General features: G+C 38.6%; 1 protein-coding gene across 1 annotated transcript in view; it reads left to right on the top strand.

Moving 5' to 3' along the window:
- LOC139944031 (uncharacterized) overlaps window positions 1-18,602 on the top strand; it is a 120,008-nt gene that overhangs the window by 62,479 nt on the left and 38,927 nt on the right. Inside the window, 15 exon segments of the mRNA XM_071940976.1 lie at window positions 716-829; window positions 1,463-1,576; window positions 2,678-2,791; window positions 4,080-4,193; window positions 5,689-5,802; window positions 9,192-9,305; window positions 9,945-10,058; window positions 10,467-10,580; window positions 11,832-11,945; window positions 13,196-13,306; window positions 13,900-14,013; window positions 14,291-14,404; window positions 15,626-15,739; window positions 16,110-16,223; window positions 17,197-17,310. Coding sequence (XP_071797077.1) covers window positions 716-829; window positions 1,463-1,576; window positions 2,678-2,791; window positions 4,080-4,193; window positions 5,689-5,802; window positions 9,192-9,305; window positions 9,945-10,058; window positions 10,467-10,580; window positions 11,832-11,945; window positions 13,196-13,306; window positions 13,900-14,013; window positions 14,291-14,404; window positions 15,626-15,739; window positions 16,110-16,223; window positions 17,197-17,310 — 1,707 coding nt within the window.

The following is an 18,602-nucleotide window of genomic DNA, read 5'->3' as shown; positions in this document are numbered from 1 at the left end:
GTTTGCACCTTAGCAATTTTTTCTGCTACAGTAAGCACACAAATTTGCTTACCTTAAGCAGTGTTATGAAATTGGGCCCAGATTTTAAATTCAATAATGCCAAAGTCATATGTCTGAAAGAAAACCACTGATAATTAACTAGTTCTTTTATAGCGCAGTTTACAACTACCTAAAGTCAATGCGCTTTACGTTAGGGGCCTGGTCATTGAGCTAAAATCGGTCCTTTAATCTTTCTTAACTCCAAGGGGAGTATACAGCCCGGGCTGAGTTTAGAAACTGTGTGGTTTCTTAAATGGGTAGGTTATGAATGGATTTCATTTAACTCAAAGAGTCGACCTGGGGTTGGATAGTTCTCAATAGGGAACTTGGAATTTTTTTTTTTTTTCAAACTTAATTTTTCGGGTGGAGGACACAACATTTGTTTAGAAACAGACAGCTCAAAACAGTAATAAATAATAATTTATTTTTATTACACAAAAGAAAATCTCAAAACGCTGTACAGAATTTTTTTACATATTATAAAGATTAAGAAATAAAAAAAATACAGCAAGATTACATTGTACAATAAGACCAACAAAAACACAAACACTGAGATAAAACAACAACACAACTATGAGATACACCAATACGAGAATCATTGCATCAACGAGTGTTTTACAAATTATGCTAGTGGTAAATTTTGAATGTATTTTGTGATCGTCTTTCTCTGAAACAGACTTTGATGAGTGTGGTAGCAATCCATGTTTGAATGGCGGCACGTGTAGAGATGGAGTCAACTCATTCTTCTGTAACTGCGTTACCGGGTACAACGGTGAACGCTGTCAGTTCAGTAAGTAACATCTTTACTTGGGGTGTCGTGGCTGAGCGGATAAGAGCACCGAACTCATGCTGTGGTGTTTTTATGGTCAGCAGAGTGTGGGTTCGAGTCCCAGTTGTGATGTACTTGTGTCCCTGAGCTAGACACTTTACTATAATCACAGATTTGTTATTTTATGCATATGTTGAGATACACCAAGTGAGAAGACTGGTCTTTGACAATTACCAAAAGTGTCCAGTGTCTTTAAAGGCAGTGTACACTATTGGTAGTTACTCAAAATAATTATCATCATAAAACCTTTCTTGATTACGAGTAATGGGGAGAGGTTGATAGTGTAAAACATTGTGAAAACCGCTCCCTCTGAAGTGACGTAGTTTTCGACAAAGAAGTAATTTTCCACGAATTTGATTTTGAGACCTCAGATTTAGAATTTGAGGCCTCGAAATCAAGCATCAGAAAGCACACAACTTCATGCGACAAGGGTGTTTTTTCTTTCGTTATTATCTCACAACGTCGACGACCGATTGAGCTCAAATTTTCAAAGGTTTGTTATTTTATGCATATGTTGAGAAACACAAACTGTGAAGACTAGTTACCAATAGCGTTCACTGTCTTTAAGTAACACAAGTTTTCTCATCTCCTCAGATATTGATGATTGTGCCGGTGGTCCGTGTCGTAATGGAGGTACCTGCAACGATGGCATCAACACGTATACTTGTACTTGTCAAGCGGGGTACAATGGAGACCAATGCCAATTCAGTACGTATTACTTCAACTACATGTACATTCATAATCCTTGATTCATGTACTTTCCTTTTTTCTTTAATAGTCCTTTAGAGACCATTCACCATCTTCACAAAACACCCAGGACATAATCAAATTTTTTCAGTGAAAATGTCATTTAGAAATAACATGTTAAAACAGAAAATGTAGTTTTGTGTTTATAAATTGTATATCATGTCCGGATATGACCTTTACTTTGACATCTTTATGTGACCAGCCGTCAATTTCACCAAACTCTTCCTAACTTAGGATTAATCTTAGTACTTAGGACGAGTTGAGTTCCGTATTCAAATACGTAGGAAGCATTGAACCCATCCTAAGTTAGGAGGGGGTTACTCATCCTAACTCGAGTTAGGATTCATCCTAGCGTTTCGTGAAATCGGCTGCAGTACTGTAGGTTAAACCTTGAGGCCATTTGTGACTGTTCTGGGCGTTTGATACAAGCCGCTTGTGGCCGCTCTATGGTCTCTTGTGAGGGTTAACATGTTGGTGCTCTTCCGCCTGAGCTCTGTAGCTTTATGTTGGCGATCTCCCTAGCTGGTCAATATGTTTGTTCAGATATAGAGATATCATATTCATTGATCGAATTCTCTTGAAAACTTCTTTCAATATAATATTATATTGATATCTGAAACAAAAAGTCGCATCCCCTTAAGGTGATCCCCTAGCTGCCGTTTCCCAGGTTGTATCGTAATTTGGGTGTGATCCCTGGCTACACGGCAGTTTACGGTTGTATGGCATCTGACTGGCACCCCCGAACAAAGATATTGACAAAATAGGGACACCACCAATATAGGGCTAGATAGATAGCTCAGTTGGTAGAGCGCCGGCACGTTAAACCGGAGGTCATTGGTTCGAATCCCACTCATAGTCAATTCTTTGGTTAACCCCAAAAATCAAAAACTTCTTTCCTGAAAGTTTACAATTCCAGGGGCTTCCAAAAGTTGAAGTGCCATAATTTCAAAACAGCTTCTAAGATATTTATTTAGCCCTTATCAAGTAAGGCTCTCACTCTGTTCTATGCTCCTTTGATTCTTTTTGTGAATGATTTTAATATGAATTTTCCTCTTGTTTCAGATATTAATGAATGTAGCAGTAATCCATGTTTGAATGGCGGGCAGTGTTCTGACCGAATCAACTCCTATGTCTGTTCATGCGCTCCAGGCTTTCTTGGCAACAACTGTGGCACGGGTAAGCTTCAACCCAATTAACAAAATGGTAGAGGGTTAGATCCAAATTGATTTAGAAGTTATCAAACACATGTATGTATTCTGTTTTTAGAATGTTATTATATTTTATAACAAACGGTTAAAAATGATTTTTATAGACCAACTTGTCCGATCCAAGGCAACGTGTTCCTTTAAGGGGGCATTTCCATCCAGAGACTTACACACATAAACATTACAACTATTCGCGACTCTATAATAAACGGTAGGATTTAAATAATCAGTTGTACAACACTGACTGTTGCCTATAATCGATAATCAGACTTAGGAAAGTTGAGAAAATGCCTAAAATACCCTAGGAGGAGAAACACAGTCAATATACATGATAGTTAAGGAAATGCCCATACCATCCTTAGAAAAAAAACACAGTTAACATGTATTTTTTCTTCCTATGATGGTTGAGGCATTTCCTTAACCACCCTAGGATAAAAAAAACACACACAACACATTTTTTCTCCTAGGGTGGTTGAGGCATTACCCTAACCACCATAGGAAGAAAAAACATAAATTATGTGGTTTTATTTCTAGGATGGTTAAGGAAATGCCTCAACCATCATGGAAAGAAAAACAGAAGTAAACATGTATTTTTTTCCTAGGATAGTTAAGGAAATGCCTCAACCATCCTGTGAGGAAAACACAGTTACCATGTATGTGTGTTTTTGTTTCCAGGACAGTAAAGGTAATGCCTCAACTACGTATGCTATAAAAAAGGACTTTGATTTTTTTTTTTTAATCCTGATTTACCTGAGCAAGGATTATTGGATTATTATCTTTAAACAGTGTAAGTTGAAAGGCTATGAACACATTTGGTAATTGTGGTGTATAAATCTGTGAAAATGTGGACCCAATTGGTCATCGAAGTTGCAAGAAAATATTAAACGAAATCACTCCATTGTTTGACAAATTTGAGCCGAAGGCAAAAACCCTACTCTTTTATTCCCATTCATAAATGCCTTTTTGGTTAAAAGGCGCACTAAAGTAAGAAACTCTGTAAAACGTATTTGTTATACGTGTGTTGCATTTTTATGACTGAAACAGTTTTCGGATATGCATTTGTGCGCGTAGTAATGATCTAAATGTATCCGAAAACAACTGGCTTCAGCTGGTCATTATCAACCGTTTAAACACCCCCACGTGACGCGCTCTCCACCAATAGGAATAGCAAAAGTGAGGTTTTATGAATGCCGATTAAATGACAAGGTAGTCTTTTGTTGGGTTTTTAGTTTTATTTTGTTGTTACTGTCTGTTTGCAGATATTGATGAGTGTGGAAGTGACCCGTGCTTGAGCGGAGGAACATGTATCGACATGGTAAACGGCTACTTCTGCTCTTGTGTACCAGGCTACGCAGGGAACCAGTGTCAGCAAAGTGAGTACTTATTCATCACTGTTGAGAAACTTTGTTGAGTAACCTGGTAACTGCTGTCTCTAAGAGGGTAGAGAATTTGAAATTCATACATACAAAAAAGTAGTTTAAAGCCATTATACACTTTCGGTAAACAGTATTGTCCAAGGTCCACACGTCGTGTATCACAACTTATATATAAAATAACAAACCTGTGAAAATTTAGGCTCAATCGGTCATCGGAGTCAGGAGAAAATAACAGGAAACCCACTCTTATTTCTGCACGTTTCGCCGTGTCATGATAGTGTTTCAAATAAATCCATAATTCTCGCTAACGAGAATTTATATTGGTTTAGTGTTTTCTCAAAAAGGTTTTGTGCTAATAATTATTTTGAGTAATTACCAATAGTGTCCACTGCCTTTAAGGGCTTGACGTTTTGACCTCAGCAGAGTTTAGAAAGCCTTTGAGAAGGCTAGTTCACAGGACCCAATGGTTCTGGTGTTGTCAGCAGCAGAGTGTGGGTTTGATACCCGGTCATTGTACTTGTGCCCTTGAGCAAGGCGCTTAACCATAATTGCCTTAAAGCCATTGGACCCTTTCGGTAAACAGTGTTGTCCAAGGCCCACACTTTGTGTACCACAACTTCTATATCAAATAACAAACCTGTGAAAATTTAGGCTCAATCGGTCATCGGAGTCAGGAGAAAACAACGGAAAAACCCACCCTTGTTTCCGGGCGTTTTGCCGTGTCATGAGATGTGTTTAAAATAAATCCGTAATTCTCGTTAACGAGAATTTATATTGTTTTGCTGTTTTCTCAAAAAGTAAAGCATTTCATGGAATAATATTTCAAGAGAAGTCTTTCACCATTGCCTTCTGTAAACCCTGTAAGTTATTTGTAAGACTGTGAACTTTTTCTTTTTTTTCTGAACCGAAAGGGTCCAATGGCTTTAATAAAGTCTGGGAAGGCAGAGTGGATGATGTACCTACATGTATAGCTACATCCTTATGGACTAAGAAGGGGGTAACCCTGTTTCAGTCCCAGGAGTAGACGGGATTGTGCCCATGGTGGCAGTTGATTTGGGTCGACAGCCCAAATCAGTAAAGTGTAAACCTCACCCTGGAAGTGGCTGACTGTAGCCTTGGCCCAATTTCATAGAGCTGCTTAAGCACAAAATTTTGCTGAAGCAAAAAATTCTTTGCTTAGTAAAATCAGATTACCAAGACTCCACTCAATTGTTATGCTAAGTACACAACAGCTAAAAACTAGTCATAAGCAATGTATATGGCATGAAATTTTGGCCAGTAACATGTGTAAAATAAGCGAGCTATTTTCGTGCTTAAGCAAATTTTTTGCTTAAGCAGCTCAATGAAATTGGCTCCTTGTGATAATGTTAGGCGATCTCTCATCAAAAACAATTATACAAGTTTAAAAAGAAGCTGATACTTCTAAGTTAGTTTCCCTTATCCTGTTTATTTCTTCAACATTTCCCATTTTGTTTTTATTTGTGATACTCAGACATCAACGAGTGTGCCAGTAGACCTTGCCGCAACGGTGGCAACTGCGAGGATGGAATCAACTCTTATATCTGCCAATGTCAAGCAGGATGGACTGGGACGGACTGCTCAATAAGTAAAGTTCTTTTTTTTTCTGCTTCTTTCTGTTGTTGTTGTTGTAATTGTTGTTATTGTTGTGAAGCTGTTTATTTGAAGAAAATACTTTTAACAAAATGTTTCCTCTATGAGTATGAGTGGGCACCAGTCGCACACTTATGTAAACTTTATAAGGAATGTTGGCTGGTAACCTGTTCTGCTAAGCAATATTTTCCTGTGCTTAGCAGGTTTTTTGTGTCAGTACTTTCTCTGATTACACTTGACATGGGAGCAGGCATTCCACCGAACGAACAGTTTGGTATTGTGATACCATCTGGTTTTGGATTTTGCTAGAGGGAGGAAGGATCCCTGTCAATCACACAAAAGGGTCTTTCTCCTGAAGACAATCAGAGCATACTGATCGAAACCTTGAGTTGGGTCCGACCACCGGTTCTTTTCAGAATCAACAACACTCGAAAGAGGTTTCACATGGTGCGTACTGCAAACCTCACCTAACAAAAAGGTCTGTTAAAAACCAAGGCATTGTATCAGAGAGCTTGGTATGATTTTTGTGCCGCCCAGCGATGTTGCTGAGAGAAACAGAAAACTTTCCTTCATCATTGTCAGCTACGAGTGAGGTATACTGTAATGTAAGTACTAAGATAAACTTAATTAGTAACTTTTAAATAGTTTGGTATATCTTTAATATATATTTTTTATAATTATCCCAGTAATAGTAGTTTGGTGTAGGTTTGATATAACTTTTTTTATTAAGAAAAAACTATCACACCGCAACTTTTTCTTAGGTTAATTATTTCTTGTTAATGTGATGTAACGGAAAAGGAAATACTGGGAATTTTACAATGTCTTCCAAATTTTGTGCCGATACTTAAACAAGCTCCATTGATCTGTTTAACCTTAACATGATCTTTGATTTCTAAACTCCAATTAAATAGCTCTATGAGATTTTCCTTGTGTCAGTAGTTACTTGACCTAAAATGGGGCTGTGTTATCAAGATCAGAGTAGGCCTGTGCCTTCACATTGACTCATGAACTAGCACTCATACTGTACGCAAGCTCTTCCTCTGTATCTATGAAAAGCGTGTGTACACTGGGGGAGAATTCATAACTCCATGTACAGCCAGTACACCCACAGGCCTAACATGTACTTTGGTCGTGATGACCTAGCCCCTTTAAATTATCACCAGTACTTTTTAAACTTCAAGCTTCCGTGATTGAACTCCTATATAAAACATTCCTCCCCACCCACACCCCTTCCTTCTTCTGTCTCTACTACTATCACCCTGTCTGACATCACCACTGTCTTGTTTCTTTTCAAGTTTCTTCATTACTGACTTTACCTGGCTACACTATATGTAGCTCCTGCATGCACAGGCGGCTGTTTTTGTTGTTGAGTGATGTACATGTACATGTCCAAGCATTTTGTCCTTGAGTGTGTTTTGGCGACACCAACCAGAAACATTGGTAATCGGTTGATCGTTTTCATGTGTATGGTTGAGCGCAGTGACGATGCTGTTCAGACCAACCGGTAATTGACTCAGTTGGGCTTTGGTTGGGGTCGCCAAATGGTCTTCAATTCTGCAAGTCTTCAAGACCATAGCATTGCAAAGCAACTTGTACCGAAATGCCAAAAGCAGCCGCATAGCCAAAAGATGTTACAGTTCCTTAACTTCCACTCAAAAACCAAAACTTCAATATTACCCGAGTTGACATTTTGTAATGCTTCCCGTTTAAACCTGTTATTCAAAACGAAACCACTTTTCTGTATCTTGTCATTTTCGCTGGATAATAATTATGTCAACAATATTATTCATAGCAAGGATATTAGGAGATGATTGTACGCAATTAATGCTCTCTAAAGGAGTTATAAAGGAACAGTTACAAGTTCAGCCATTCAAAGTTTATACTTGTTGATGATCGAGAACTATCAATTTATTTATGGTATGTTTTTGTCTATGTTTCTTAACCCTTCAAATCACAGGTCAATTTTGTTATTTGTTTGTGCAGATTGGGATGTTTGTTTTTAGAGGAACATTACAGAATTGGTCAGAAACAAAGTCATGAAGATCACAGATTTACATCAAACTTACACGGTCTAATGATGATGATAGTAGAAAACATCCGTTGAAACTATGTATTTCTGTCTGAAATGTCATATTTGATGAGAAATAAATAGTCTAATTTTGCGTTTACAGTCTATCGCTCAGTGAGCGTTTTGTTCATTTATTTTTTGCATCGATGTCATGCAAAATGTGCAATTGATTTTCACTATTCTTTCGTGGCCCAGATGGCCGATCGATCTCATACTTCTACAGGTTTGTCAGTTTATGTATATGGTGGGTTACATAAAATGCTTACACTGCCAGCAAATGTTTCATTGGCAAAACCAATTCTGTAATGTTCCTTTAAATTTAGATTTTTGACAAAGCTCCTTTGAAATGCCTTCTATCATTTTTTTTTTTTTTTTTGCTGAATTGTATTGTACTGTCTTGCACGTCTTGAAACCAAATTACCTAACACCTGTCTGTTTTGTTTTTGTTCATGTTTGACACTACTACCCAGGCGGGTTATTTCTTATGCACTTGTTTTATGTTATAGTCCAGGGGCAGCTTTCACGAAGAGCTATAAGATTGAACTTTAACTGTGTATCAATCTTAATTGCCAAGCAATTAATGTCACAATATACTAATCACTGTGGCATTATTGACAACTCAACTTAATACCAAGCATGATATTCTTCCCCTTTAAGTCTGATTCTGACTTTTTGACCCTCAGAAAAATCGGGAAAGTTGTTCTTAAATAGCCTGAGAAAGGTATACAGTAACTGAGTTAAGGCCGGTTTATAGTCGGTCGGGCGATGGTCAGGCGATGGTCGGGCGATGAACATCTTGAGGCGCGATCAAAAAAGATAATGACAGTCCTCCTTTAAAGACTCTGGACACTATTGGTAATTGTCAAAGACCAGTCTTCTCACTTGGTGTATCTCAACATATGCATTAAATAACAAACCTGTGAAAATTTGAGCTTGATTGGTCATCAAAGTTGCAAGATAATAATGGAAGAAGAAAAAACCTTGTCGCAAGAGTTTTGTGCTTTCAGATGCTTGATTTCGAGACCTCAAAGTCTGATTCTGAAGTCTAAAAATCAAATTCGTCGAAAACTTTGTCACTCCAGAGGGAGCCGTTTCGCACAGTGTTTGTTACTACCAACAGCTCCCCATTACTCATTACAAAGTAAGGTTTTATGCTAACAATTATTTTGAGCAACTACCAACAGTGTCCACTGACTTTAATGGAAAAAAAAGAGAAAATCTTGAACTCATCTCCTCCAATTTGGTTCCTATAGATCTCGTCTCTGGAACCTTTACCAGATGTAAGAATATAATTTTATGATTTGTTTGTTTTTTAGATATTGATGAATGTAGCAGCAATCCTTGTCAGAATGGAGGACAATGTCGGGATGAGATCAACGGATTCGTCTGTGACTGTACTCCCGGCTACAGGGGACTGGTCTGTGAAATCAGTAAGGGCCAGAAATATTTATTTTTGGTTTTATTTTAAGCAGTTCATTGTTATTTCTTAAAGATGGATTGTGTGTCACAAGGGTCCCAAACTGCATTTCTGTTTTGTTGGGCACTCGGGGGGGGGAAAGTACTGAGTATACAGTGTGTAGTATAGCGCTGGCTAGAGGGCGAGTCCTGGGTCCTGGGGTCGATTTCACAATAAGTTAGTTCTAGTCCTAACTTAGGACTAGTCCTAGGAGAGATACAAATTGCATGGATAGTTAGGACGAGTTAGGACGAGTAACTGGTCCTAACTCAAGATAAGACTAGTCCTAACTCTTTGTGAAATCCACTCCTGGCTACATAAAGGTGTAGAGGACATACGTCTTACATGTTTAGCAGCTGACTCAAGACTGCCTCCTGGCTGGCCTGCTTGCACAGACCAGCCACCGGCACGCTTGGGTGACTTTATTCTTCGTCAATCATTCTTTATAATGTAATGTTTACTATATCATTACAAGTGTTAACACACATCGATGTACAGAGTAAAAACCCAAAATACTATTCTTTATCCCCGATGCAAGTTAAACATCTGTTGAATTACATTTTATTCATGGTATGAAATAAATTGTTTGTTTGTTTTTTTCTTTTTCTGATAGATAACAATGAGTGTGCCAGCAGCCCTTGCCAGAATGGAGGCACATGTACAGACCAGATTAACGGTTACTCCTGCACATGCTCAGCAGGTTTCACTGGCGTTACGTGTAGCATTGGTAAGCAGCAACCATTTGTGACATGAAAGGGACTTTACTGCTAACAAAACAGTTGCTTGCAGTCTAAGCAATTTATGTAACCCATTATATTCATAAACTGACAAACCTATAGAAGTTTGAGATCGATCGGCCATCCGGGTCGCGAGAAAATACTGAAACACCGACATGACATCGATTCAAAACAATATAAACAACACAACGCTCACTGAGCGATAAAGTCCAAACAGGAAAATTAGTGAGATTTCAGACAGAAATGTTTCAAGGGATGTTTTTTACTATCATCATCATTAGACTGTGTAAATCTATGATCTTAGACAAAATGTTTTCTTAGCACTTCTGAAATGTTCCTTAAAGTGATACTTTTGTCACATGTGCTTACAATTTCTTGATGTTTTTTTTTTTTTACAGACATTGATGAGTGTGGTAGCAATCCGTGTTTGAATAATGGACTGTGTATTGACCTAGTCAATCGCTATAGCTGTGTCTGTATTGCTGGATACACTGGCGATCGCTGTGAAATGAGTGAGTACTCAGCCTCTGTCTGTTTTACAGATATTTCCATGGTAAATGTTTCACCAGTCTATCCAACCTTGTTCCTCCTGTCAGGGTGTTTGAGCGCAAGACCAGGCTTTCTGCTTGTTCTCATCCTTATACTGTGGCTGTGCGGAGATGTAGAACAAAGAGCTACTCCAGTAGCTTTTTCCCTCGTACTGCATCTCTTTGGAAGTCCTTGCCTGGTGCATGTTTCCCTTCATCCTATGATCTTCCATCTTTTAAGAGGAATATCATTCCTACCTTCAGCTCCACTGAGTTTCTGCATTTCTATGTTTTCTTCCCTGTAGCCCTTTGCCTAGAGTGGCTTTTAGCTTTGTTTTGGGCAAACTTGCATTCAAAAAAAAGTTAAGTTTCAATCTTTGCAAAAGTCTCATTTTCTCACTGTTTTCATTTACATTGTTTGTTCATTTCATTTATCAATCCTGGTTGTGTAGCCATTGACTCCGAGAAAACCATACTTAATCACTATATTAACAACGAACCCCACAGAGAGAAGACAATGAAGGAAGTTTTAGTTTTTAGATATTGAAGGAAAACCCCAGTGAATTATTCTAGGGAAACCCACACAGTCAGGTAGGGACTGTAAACCCAATCCACATAATGCCCCCAGTGGGAGTTGAATCAAGGTTTAACTAATGGAAGTCAAGGAAAGATTACTCACAGATAAAACACATAATATGGACACACACAACCGTTGTGGTGCCACCTTGGCTAGTTTTGTCATGTGGGGTGGGCTTGCTTAACCCTGTCCAGTTGGTCTTTTTATGACCACCATGCACATTTTTCCCAGGGCTTTCCTTGGGTTCCTTGTTGCAAATTGGCAGGGCACCCTTCTTCAACCAATCTGGGCCCAATTTCATGGCTCTGCTTTTCGTAAGCACAGAATCTGCTTATCGTAAGCATGCGGAAGCAGGGAATTCTGTGGTTACGGCAAGCTTATTTCACGGGTTAGCGACGAATTTTGGCTTCTGCGTGTGCATACTCCACGTACTAGGCATTCTACGCTTACAAGGCTAGCTCAGAAATTTGGCGCTTGCACATTAATGTAAGCTTGGTTCAACTTCCAACAAGTCAACACCCTCTTATGATTGTTTGTGTCCTCAGACAATAACACAACACCAATCTCACCGCCTTGTTTTGGGGGATCAAGATTGGGCTGCTGTCTATCGGACATTTGAAAATTTCCAATGTTTTGTTTTTTCCTTCTTCTTTTTATAGACATCAATGAGTGTCAGAGTAGCCCATGTTTCAACCAAGGCAGTTGTGTCGATGGTATTAATTCCTACACCTGTAACTGTGTCGAAGGTTACACAGGACCCCGCTGCGAGATCAGTAAGAATCATAAATTTTCATATTTTATCAATTTCTTTTAATTTCTTTTAAAAAAGAAGGTTTTCCAGAGCTCACCCGCTAACATACTCAGCAGAACACTTATAGGCACTGGACACTATTGGTAATTACTCAAAATAATTGTTACCTTAAAAACTTACTTGGTAATAAGCAATGGAGAGCTGTTGATAGTATAAAACATTGTAAGAAACGGCTCCCTCTGATGTAACACAGTTTTAGAGACAGAAGTAATTTTCCATGAATTCGATTTCGAGACCTCAGATTTAGATTTTGAGGTCTCAAAACCAAGCACCTGAAAGCACACAACTTCGTGTGACAAGGGTGTGTTTTATTTCATTATTATCTCACAGCTTCGGTGACCAATTGAGCTCAAGTTTTCACAGGTTTGTTTTATGCATACATGTTGAGATACACCAAGTGATAAGACTGGTCTTTGACAATTACCAATAGTGTCCTGTGTCTTTAAACATGATTGTACCAACACCATGCTCATAACACTGCTGCACTTTAAACAGCAGTCCAGCATAATTCTGAAGATAAGAACAATACTGTTTGAAACATTGAACTATTGGCCAACATTCATCCCAGAAGAGATTTACTCATTACTCTCAATTGGCTGTGTAGATTTTGTTCTTCAAGAACTTGCCGAGAAGTTGATTTCAGAATTTGGGAGACCACTTAGTTCTGAAAAACTTATTTACTACTACCTGGGCTGAAGGTAGGGAAATGGCCGGGGCTACAACTTTTGCCTAGTGGATTAAAGCCATTATACACTTTCGGTAAACAGTATTGTCCAAGTCCCACACTTCGTGTATCACAACTTATATATAAAATAACAATCTTGTGAAAATTTGGGCTCAATCAGTCATCGGAGTCGGGAGAAAATAACGGGAAACCCACTCTTGTTTCTGCGCGTTTTGTCGTGTCATGACATGTGTTGACTATAAATCCGTAATTCTCGCTATCGAGAATTGATATCGTTTTAATGTTTTCTCAAAAAGTAAAGCATTTCATGGTAAATATATTTCAAGAGAAGTCTTTCACCATTACCTTCTGTAAACCCTGTAAATTATTTGTAAATCTGTGAACCTTTTTTTTTTTTTTTCTGTACCGAAAGTGTATAATGGCTTTAAGGGAACTTCTTGTCATTGATAAATCGACAAATACAAACAGTTTTTTTAAATTTATTTTTTGAATGGTCATTGTATCTTTTTTTAAATTTTTCTCCTTAGATATTGATGATTGCGCTGGTAACCCTTGCCTCAATGGTGTGTGCTCTGATCTAGTCAATGGCTATGAATGTGCCTGTTTTGCTGGATACCAGGGAGTCAACTGTCAGATAAGTAAGTGCATTTATGTCAACAATAACTACAAATGTAATTTTTTGTGTAACTTCACGCTTTGGTGTTTCAATTGCAACATTGGGGTGTTTCGGCTGAGCGGATAAGAGCACCGAACTCAAGCTCTGGTGATTCTGTTCAGCAGAGTGTGGGTTCGAATCCTGATTGTGACACTTGTGTCCCTGAGCAAGACACTTAACTAAAATTGCTTCTCTCCATCCAGGGGTAGATGGGTACCTGTGAGGGCAGAGATGGTTCTTGTGATTGATTTAGCTTAGTACATGTAGCGCATTTAAAGTTGCACACGCTGTGTGTACATGTACATCCAAGGAGATGGTTTCAGGAATGAACAATGGCCCAGTGACCAGGGGTATTAATGTTGGAAGCGCTTTGAGACGCTGAGAGTTGTGAAAAGCGATATATAAAAACTGGTTATTATTATTATTATTAACATGTGAGAAAACCTGTTAAATAATTTAGGGTTGAACTTAAGAAAGATTTTTAGCAAATTGTTCGTTGCTAAATTCTGCTTAGTAGAAATATTTGCTTTCTTTCTTAAAGTGCTCTAAGAAAAATCAACTTGTCTATTTTTTCAGACATTAACGAATGTTCAAGCTTTCCCTGCCAGTTTGGAGGAACCTGCGCTGATGGTATCAATGGATACACATGTAACTGTGTGGCAGGATACACAGGGTTAAACTGTGAAATAGGTAAGAACTAATTAATAAGGGAATAAAAATAATAATAATTCTTTTCGGCTCAGGCCTATTACTTGGCCAACAACCCTGCAAGGTTTTAAATGATAGTTTAAGAACTAGTCACTACTTTTTTATTCCCATTCATAAATTCACCGCAAGTTTACTATTTATATTTTTGCGCTTATTGTCCACACCGCTCAAAGCTTCAAACATCATTTAAGCCCTTCATTGTTGTGGATTTTTTCCCCAAATTCGAGCCCTGTCTGATATTTGTTGGCCTGACTTGCAGATATAAATGAGTGTGCCAGCACCCCTTGTCGGTTCGGCTCTACCTGTTTTGATCAAATCAACTCTTACAGTTGTCTCTGCACAGCAGGCTATACCGGAGTTAACTGCCAATTCGGTAAGTTGTTTTATTACTTTGTTCATGGGCCTTTTCAAAATTTGTCCAGCCGTCGATTTCACCAAACTCTTCCTAACTTAAAATTAGTCTTGGGGCTTATAACAAGTTAAGTTTCGTATTACATAGATGATGGATGTATTGAACCCATCCTAAATAAGGACGAGTTAAAGACAGTGGACACTATTGGTAATTGTCAAAGACCAGTCTTCTCACTTGGTGTATCTCAACATATGCATAAAATAACAAACCTGTGAAAATTTGAGCTTGATTGGTCGTCGGAGTTGCGAGATAACTATGGAAGAAGAAAAACACAAAGTTGTGTGCTTTCAGATGCTTGATTTCAAGACCTCAAATTCTAAACTTGAGGTCTCGAAATCAAATTTGTGGAAAATTACTTCTTTCTCAAAAACTATGTTACTTCAGAGGGAGCCGTTTCCTCGCAATGTTTTATACTATCAACCTCTCCCCATTACTTGTTACCAAGTAGGGTTTTATGCTAATAATTTTTTTGAGTAATTACCAATAGTGTCCACTGCCTTTAATACTCATTCTAACTCGAGATAGGACAAATCCTATCGTTTCGTGAAATTGGCCACAGGACAACCAGCGGATATTCATTCATTCATTTCTTCATTTCACAGGTAGAAATGCAAAGTACAAAAAAAAAGAATGATAAAGGAAAGGAAGAAAAAAAATGTAGCACTCCTGATGAATTTAAAAGAAAAAATTAAATTTAAAACCTGACAATTTTAAAAGGACACTATAATGGACATTAATACACGTAAAACATGGCTGACAGTATAAAAAATATGAGAAAAAATTCAAACTATAAAAGCTCAAATGCGTATTTTAAAATACAAACTTGGTAAAAGTAGGATTCTGGTTGTTTACAATGGACCCTTCCCATAAAATATGCTAATTACATTCACGCATGCGTACAGACACTGTTGGTTGGCAAACGCCATAGAGTTGTGCACTGAGCAGGCGCGCAACGCTCTGCGGCCATTAGTCGTGTACAAAACAGCGCGATGTTCCCTCATTTTGCCAACCAAAAGGTTAGTGCGCACGCGCTATGTGCAATTTACATGTACATATTTCATGGGAAGCTCTATGAGTATTGTAAATAAAAGTACCGTCTGGGACAAAGTTTTTTACATGCAGTAAATTCATAAATGTTTGGTTTGATCTGTTCTGTCAATGATTTGTTGTTGTTGTTTACAGATATTGATGAGTGTGCTAGTTCTCCATGTCTGAATGGAGGTCGATGCTCAGATCGTATCAACTCCTATCTCTGCCAATGTTCGGGCGGTTATTCTGGAGTCAACTGTGAAATCGGTAAGATTAGTAGTTCCCGATAAATTACATCTTTACAGACAACTTGTAGCTCTATTAAAGGAACATTACATGAGTGGTTTTTGCTAACAAAACAGTTGCTTGCAGTGTATGTAATGTACATGTACCATGTACATAAACTGACAAACCTGTAAAATTTTGAGATCGATCGGCCGTCTTGGTCACAAGAGAATAGTGAAAAACCGATTACAAAGTTTGCATTGCATCGATGCCAAAATAAAAATGAGTAAAATGAGTGATGACCAAGTCAATGGATTCACATGCGTTTTTAGATTTAGATTTGAATAGATCTGATTTGACCTGATCTGATTGGATTTGATTTGATTTGATTTGATTTGATTTGATGTGCTAGATATCAACGAGTGTAGCAGTAACCCATGTCTGAATGGAGCTACATGTAATGACCAAGTCAATGGATTCACATGTGTATGTGCTGCAGGCTACCGGGGAACCTTCTGCGGTATCAGTAAGTAGATCAAAAAAAAATATAATCGGCTATTGTGGGGTGTCGTGGCCGAGCAGATAAGAGCACTGAACTCAAGCTCTGGTGATACTGTTCAGCAGAGTGTGGGTTCGAACCCCGGTCGCGTCACTTGTGTCCCTGAGCAAGACACTTAACTATAATTGCTTCTCTCCACCCAGGGGTAAATGGGTACCTGTGAGGGCAGAGTGGTATTGATTAGCCTTGATTGCGCTACATATTTGGCGGCACAGGCTGTATACTTCCCAGGGAGCTGAGATGGTGTCAAGCAATGATTTAAGGCCCAGTGACCGGGGCCCAGCGGTAACATTGTTGAAGCGCCATGAGCATCACTGCGTGACGGACCTGAGGGCTATATAAGAAGCTACCATATTATTTTTTTATTATTTTTTTTTAGTTATAACTGCTTACCAGCCAAAAGGACCTATGGTACAATGTATAAATGCAAAAATTAATTAATGACTTGACAATTGGACCATAGCAGAGTCTTTCTCAAAGGTCTTCTGACGATGACTAGAGCAAGCTAGTCGAAACGTTGAGACCAATTTAAGAACTGACTCCGTGGTAGTACAGTTAATCACGATCCTTTAAGCTAAAGTAGTAGTCCCAGCCTACATGTACTTTCTATACCATCCGCCCAGGTTGTGCCGTATCGGCACACAATTGGCACGTATCAGCCCGATGCGCTAGCGTGTTCATGGGGACAACCCAGGTAGGCTATATAGACCTTTCTCACGGTGTAGCCATCTTGAATTTCTCCCATTGATATCAATGTTACCAAACCGAGGCTGGACAAACAAAAGAGTCTGGTTCCGAATTGCAAGATGATTATTAGCATGCATTATTGTCATTCGATGCGAGGAACATGACCAAGATGGAGGCAGCATGATAAAGAGTGGACCGGAGGGAAACAAAGATTCAATCCCAAGGCTATAAATGTTGCAATTTTCAATTGCAGATATCAATGAGTGTGCCAGTAATCCTTGCCGTAACGGAGGTGGATGCACGGATCTCATCAACAGATTCACCTGCCAGTGCCAGGATGGCTTCAATGGCATCGTTTGTGAAATTGGTAAGATCTCACTTTTTTAATCTTGTATTTTTTTTAATTCAAACCATGGTTTCATTTACAGATCTATAAATGACTATCAATTCAGGCCTGGAATTTCATATTTACAAAAGTTGATTTGACTTTGTACCATATCTGTAGACCTTATGCATTGACGTCATCCAGCAGCCATCTTAGTGGAAAAACGGTGACAAAATAATCGAAACGCACAGATTTGTACGCGCGGCGCACAGCATTGGCCAGTGAACAACATCCTTTTGACCTCTAGGTGAGGGCGCCCTACTGAAATGGCGTCATGTGCATAAGGTCTATTATTGGAAGTTATTTGATGTTTGTCGGGGGTGTTTGTTTGTTTGTTTGGTTTGTAGTTGTTTGTTTTTTCAGCCAGATATTTTTAAATGATGGGCCCCTTTTCCCCACTAGTGTTTCTTCCATGCTGCAAGAGGGCTCTGTTATGTTGCATTACTTTGCCAAGTTTTTGTCTCTATGTGTTTTTTCTGGCAACTACTACTTGAAGAGATTTTATAATAATTAAGGTCTTAACTGGCAGTTAAAAACTTGGCTGGGTCGAGGCCATGTGATAAAACACCTCACTGTGTGATAATGGACCTTGCCACCTCATTAAGAAACTTTCTCTTGGCTCAGTCCATTATTGCACTGCTGCGACTATGCAAGGTTTTAAATACCCGTTTTAAAACCGAGTCAACACTCTTTATGAAACATTTCGGTATCCGACTGCCACTTTCTCACTCATTGTTACAAAAAGCAATATCTCCCTCTGATCACCTGAATAAATGAGATGCTATTTTTATTCACAATGGATGAATAAGTAGTTTATTTGATTATAGAATTTTACCTTTGTTCCTTTTCATAAATATGTTTCCATTAAAAACAACCATTTAAAAGTTGCAATCAAATTTGACAACAATTAATAGCATCTTCATCTTGAGTTTTTCATATTGAGACTAATTTTTATTTTTTTTTGTTCTTCTAGTAATTACCATTGCCATAATTTGTCTTTACTTCGGTCGCTCTAAATGAAGGCCTGCTTTGTATAAATCCTGTGCGAATTTACCAACCACAAGCAGCTCCTTGCTATTAACACTCCCGGGTGGAGAGAAGCAGTTAATGGTGAAATATTCCACTCCAAGTACCAGCCACTGTGATAATGGCTGCAGCAGTCTGCAGTTTAGGACATGCTTCATGTACATCCCCCACACTAAAATTCTGCTGTCAAATTTACACAAAGTACAGGGATTGCGCAAGGATTGTCGCCCCCACCCACTTTCAGCGTC

This window comes from Asterias amurensis, chromosome 11 (genome assembly GCF_032118995.1).
Source record: "Asterias amurensis chromosome 11, ASM3211899v1".
Taxonomy (NCBI): domain Eukaryota; kingdom Metazoa; phylum Echinodermata; class Asteroidea; order Forcipulatida; family Asteriidae; genus Asterias; species Asterias amurensis.
This window is presented reverse-complemented; position numbering and strand designations above follow the sequence as displayed.